Source organism: Oryzias melastigma, linkage group LG15 (genome assembly GCF_002922805.2).
Source record: "Oryzias melastigma strain HK-1 linkage group LG15, ASM292280v2, whole genome shotgun sequence".
Classification (NCBI taxonomy): domain Eukaryota; kingdom Metazoa; phylum Chordata; class Actinopteri; order Beloniformes; family Adrianichthyidae; genus Oryzias; species Oryzias melastigma.
The window spans coordinates 31,121,968-31,126,777 of record NC_050526.1 but is presented as its reverse complement, the minus strand read 5'-3'; the positions used below and the strand labels follow the sequence as shown (position 1 = coordinate 31,126,777).

At 51.7% G+C, this 4,810-nt stretch overlaps 2 protein-coding genes across 3 annotated transcripts in view; one reads left to right on the top strand and one right to left on the bottom strand.

Annotated features, from left to right (window-relative positions):
- Nucleotides 1-1,518, bottom strand: part of susd6 (sushi domain containing 6) — a gene marked incomplete at its 5' end in the record, with an annotated part of 4,156 nt that extends 2,638 nt beyond the window's left edge. The window contains 2 exons of the mRNA XM_036215622.1: nucleotides 687-807; nucleotides 1,422-1,518. Of these exons, the coding sequence (XP_036071515.1) occupies nucleotides 687-807; nucleotides 1,422-1,518 (218 nt within the window). The remainder of the gene's footprint in view (nucleotides 1-686; nucleotides 808-1,421) is intronic.
- Nucleotides 1,519-2,870: 1,352 nt separating this feature from the next.
- Nucleotides 2,871-4,810, top strand: part of gpr176 (G protein-coupled receptor 176) — a 5,499-nt gene continuing 3,559 nt past the window's right edge. Inside the window, exon 1 of one of the 2 annotated variants that reach the window (XM_036215658.1) lies at nucleotides 2,871-3,401. In XM_036215658.1, the coding sequence (XP_036071551.1) occupies nucleotides 3,019-3,401 (383 nt within the window). In that variant the 5' untranslated portion in view covers nucleotides 2,871-3,018. The remainder of the gene's footprint in view (nucleotides 3,402-4,810) is intronic. The other variant, XM_024264014.2, reaches the window with a different exon arrangement.

The window sequence follows — 4,810 nt, the reverse complement described above, 5'->3', positions numbered from 1 at the left end:
TTTCTGAGGTTTCAGAATGTTCTCCTGGATTCTGGTGTTGGATGTTCAGAACCTGAGCAAACGAGTCCAACAAGCCCCGCCCCTTAAAGAGATGGTCCCCCCCAGGAGGGAAACATTAACTAGATCAACGTTTCGGGGGGGGGTCTGTTGGATCCACAGTTACTCTGGTAACCACCCCTTCCCAGAACTCCTTCATCACGAAGCTCGCCGCTCCACAGCCTGAACAGACGCCAACGTCGACGAGCGGCAGAAACGTGGTCGTGTTTCAAACAGGAAAGGCTCCAGCGGCTGAAACGTTGTTTTCATCAGAACATCACAGTCGAGCTGCAGCACGCCAACACCGCCGTGACATCATCCCAACGCCACCTCTTGGGGAATCAACTTAAACCCAAACTCGTTCTCCGCCGCCGGCGTGGTTAGTGACTCACCGCTCATCCATTCACATCATCAGGATCTCATGGAAACGATTGTTTCTGTCATTTGTAGATTGTCAATAAAGTTTCACACATATGTTTAACAGAAACTACTGGTGTTGAGTTGGGGGGCGGGGGCTGCAGGTTCTGACCATCTCCTCAATGACTACAGTCAGACCCTCCATCAGAACCAGGAGAACCCGCCCCGCCCAGTTATACTGGACCAGAACCATCTTCAGGTACCAGAATGCCCCCAGAGAAACCAGAGAGTCTCACCTGAGGAGAGGCCATGGGGGAGGAGCAGGAGGACGAGCAGGGCGGGGGCGGCCAGGCTGCGGGGGGAGGGGGGCACCACTCCATGCATGTTCTCCTCCAACAACCGGACCGGCTCGACCTGTGGGGGGGTCACGTCGGTGAGTGAGGGCTCTGTAACAGACACATCAGAGGAACCCCCCCGCGTAAACAGACTCCAGGAAGTAGACCGACCCAAACCGGAGCTGCTGGTTCCACCCCCCACCCCCGCTGAAACCTGATCCCTCCGGGGGGGGGCGACACACTCCCTGCTCCATCAGAGATCTGCCCCCCCCAGCACTGGAAGCGGGGGTGGGGGGTGACAGGAGAAAGTCCGAACCCGACAGGAACCGCAGAACCAGCTGTCTCTTCCGGCGGTCACGCGCTCAGACACGTGCAGCTGCCAGAGCGGCTCTGTAAACAAAGACTGCTGTTGGCCGCGCGCCCCGCGCACGCGCACACAGCTGTTTGGAAACAAAGGCGCACGCGGAAGTTACCTCGCACTCCGGACTTCCTTGTTATGACTCAGAACCGAAAGTCAGCAGATCGACTTTAGCGGATCGATCACTTTAATATCGATCTGTGACCGGAAGTTAGACGGTGATCCGGACGAACGGAACCGTCTCCGGTGGGAGACTGGGCCGAGCGCCGGTCTGGTGTCCCGAAGCCCCCCCGGAAGGCTCAGAGGTCCGCTTCCAAACGCGCCAAATCACTCACCGAAGATGACCCGCCGCGTGCCGCCTCTGCCCCGAACGGAACCGACCGAAGTTTGAGTCCAGATCCGAGTCTTCTCGCGGCTCGGTCCGACCCGTCGTTAGGTGAGCGGAAACGGTCGAGCTCCACCGGATTGCTCTCGCGCGGTCTCCATGGCTACCGAGAAAGGGGTGGAGCCAAGTCCGCCAAAGGATGCTCTTCAAAATAAAAGCACGCCAGTGAATAGAATAGAATAGAATACAATACAATAGAAAACTAGAACGGAATAGAATAGAATCAGCATGTTAGTGCAAGAGATGATGAACAAAGGTTTTTCGCACACAGTATGCTGAAAGTGAAGTAAAAAACAGTAGATAAAAAAGAATAAATCTATTTTGTCAATAAGGAGATAAATATATTGTTGAAAGTTAAAAATAACAGATCTTTTCCTGCAGATTTGGGATCGACTGATTTATTTTCTGCAGATTTTCAGTGTTTGTCTCCAAACTGGAACAAGTTAAACAACAAACGATAAACAAATATCCATCAATTCAGATGATTGTTTCAGGATAGAGAGGGTTGAAAGGTCAAAGGTTCAAACCTGTCTCCAAAAATGAGCAGTAGATCATGTTGGGGGGGTAGAGAGATCATGTTGGGGGGGTAGAGAATGCTTCACCTCTGGCTTTGGCAAAATGAGACAAAATGAGGCCAAATCTGTCCATGATTTTTGGGGGGCGGCACCAAACCGGTCAAGAGTGATTGGTCCGAGTCAGACCCTCCAACACGCACCGAACCAGCAGCTGCTCCGCGGGTCTTGTGACGTCATCTCAGACGTTACCTGGAAGGATCAAATCGATTCCCTACATTGACGTCCGGTTGGAATCCTCATTTACTGAAACCGGTGCGGGGAGGGGCTTCCTGCCTGCGGTCCAATGAGCCGCTCTCATGTCCGTGGTCACAGCGGCAGAACTTACGGTAACGGGTCCGTGCTCGCTGGAAAATCCTGATATTATTGATCTCCATCAATCGATCACATTAATGCAGATGATATTTATGTGAATCTGATGGATTACTGACGGACTGGTTCATCTGGGCTGTGTATAAATCCCAATCATCTATTCAGTACATTATCAATCCTTCACAGTACTTAGTACTTCAAATAATATTTCTCCTGGAAATATGAAGTATTTTTACTGGATAGCTTTTGAGAAAAGTATACCATAAAAATTGTTACTTTGACATCAGTTGTAGTACTTTGGCTCTGACTAATTCCTGAGTTTCAATTTAGTACTTCACCAATCCTCCACAGAAAAACTAAGTACTGAGTACTGTGAAGGATTGATAATGTACTGAATAGATGATTGGGATTTATCCACAGAAATGAACCAGTCCGTCAGTAATCAATCAGATTCACATAAATATCATCTGCATTAATGTGATCGATTGATGGAGATCAATAATATCAGGATTTTCCAGCGAGCACGGACTCGGTACCGTAAGTTCTGTATGAAACTCGCAGAGTTCGGCTGCTGTGAGCACGGACATGAGAGCGGCTCATTGGACCGCAGTCCTTCCTGGGGGAGCCAGCCTGCGGCCGCGGCTCTGAGCCCGCACACCGGGAATGCTCACCGGAGACCCACGCGGGTCTGCTTCACCGTCCCCCCCCCATCTGACTCCCGCGGAGCGCGTGCAGCTGAAGGCGGCCCGGCCCACCCCCCCTCGCCTCCTCGCTGCGAGCATCTCCTCCCGCGCGCGCAGCGTCGGTCCCGGCCGCCGCCATGGACGGCCCGAGCCGGACGTCGATCCTGGGGGACGGGGCCGTGAATTTCTCCGCGGCCCACATCTGGCCGGACGTGATGAACGCCTCCGGGCCGGGGGGGCCGTGGCACGGCGGCGCTCCCGCGGGGGACGGCGGGGGGATCCCGCGGAGCCTGGTGCTGGAGCGCGCGTACCGGGACTTCAGCAGCGCCGTGCAGGTGCTCGTGCTCGTCGGTTCTCTGCTCGGTGAGTCCGCGCTCTGAACCGAGACCCGCACGAACCTGACCCAGAACCGAGGCCAGAGGGGGGGGGGTTACGCTGTGATATACAGCTGTGTACTAGTACACACTAATACACACTAGTACACAACAACCCATCGCATTGACAGACTCTTTCCTGGTTCTGGTTCTTCCTTCTCACCTGCTCAGGTAAAGTCTGCTTTACTGATGCTCAGATGAAACTACAAAGTGATCTACTGTCTCTGAACATCAGGAGAAAATGTCCTGCAATCATCACACAGACGTAAAGGGTGGAAATCACCTGGGATAGATTCACCTGGGACTCGCATCCTGACATTCACTGGTCCATCTTTCAAGTCTCCTCTGAGCTTTAAGATCAGGTCAGGAGATCAGGAGAACTTTTCTAGACCGGTCTGAACTCCCAGAGGTCCAACATCACGGCGGTGGACGTAGAAAGTTCATCATCCTCGGTGTATGGTCTGTCCTGATCCGGTTGTGATTTTCTTTTACTGTCGTCATTTGTCCTGGTTGTTGTAGTTTTCAGACTGTTGTTCATCCTGGTTGTTGTAGTTTTTAGACTGTTGTTTATCCTGGTTGTAGTTTTTAGACTGTTGTTTATCCTGGTTGTTGTAGTTTTTAGACTGTTGTTCATCCTGGTTGTTGTAGTTTTTAGACTGTTGTTTATCCTGGTTGTTGTAGTTTTTAGACTGTTGTTCATCCTGGTTGTTGTAGTTTTCAGACTGTTGTTCATCCTGGTTGTTGTAGTTTTTAGACTGTTGTTCATCCTGGTTGTTGTAGTTTTCTTTCCCGTTGTTGTTGGTTCAGAATAACATTCCTTAAACAGATTTAGACCAGCGTTCATTCGTCTGTTGAATTTTGGACCGCCATCTCACTTGAAGCTTTTTCCACTTTCAGAACTTGGGAATAGGTTTTGGGACAACCCCTCGGGTCTGGGTTGGACATTCTGATGGTGGGTCAGATTTAGTGTTCACAGTTGTTCTGATCCAGTTCTTAAAACAGTGACCTCAGACCATCACCAGAACATCCTTATACTTTTGGGTCAGCGGGCCACCTGCCTCTTGTGCAGTTATGACTTCCACGGTAGCATTGCTCAGGTGGTCCTCAGAACATCCTTCAGAGGTTCTGGAGAGTTCTTCAGGACAAAAGTTCTGACTGAGGAGGAAGTTAGAGCATTTTGTGACTCAGTGCCCCCCCCCCAATCTCATGTCATCGGTTGCTTTGGCTTTTTCTGACCCCCCCACATTCCTCAGCTGACCGCAGAGGCCGTGTGAGCTGGCGCCGCAGCGGTCTCACACACTCCAGCCCGCCGGGCCGGCAGACAGGACCGGCAGCAGCGCTATCCACGAGCAGACGGCACATTTTTCTTTTTTTTTTTTTAACTTGTCCTGTCCAACA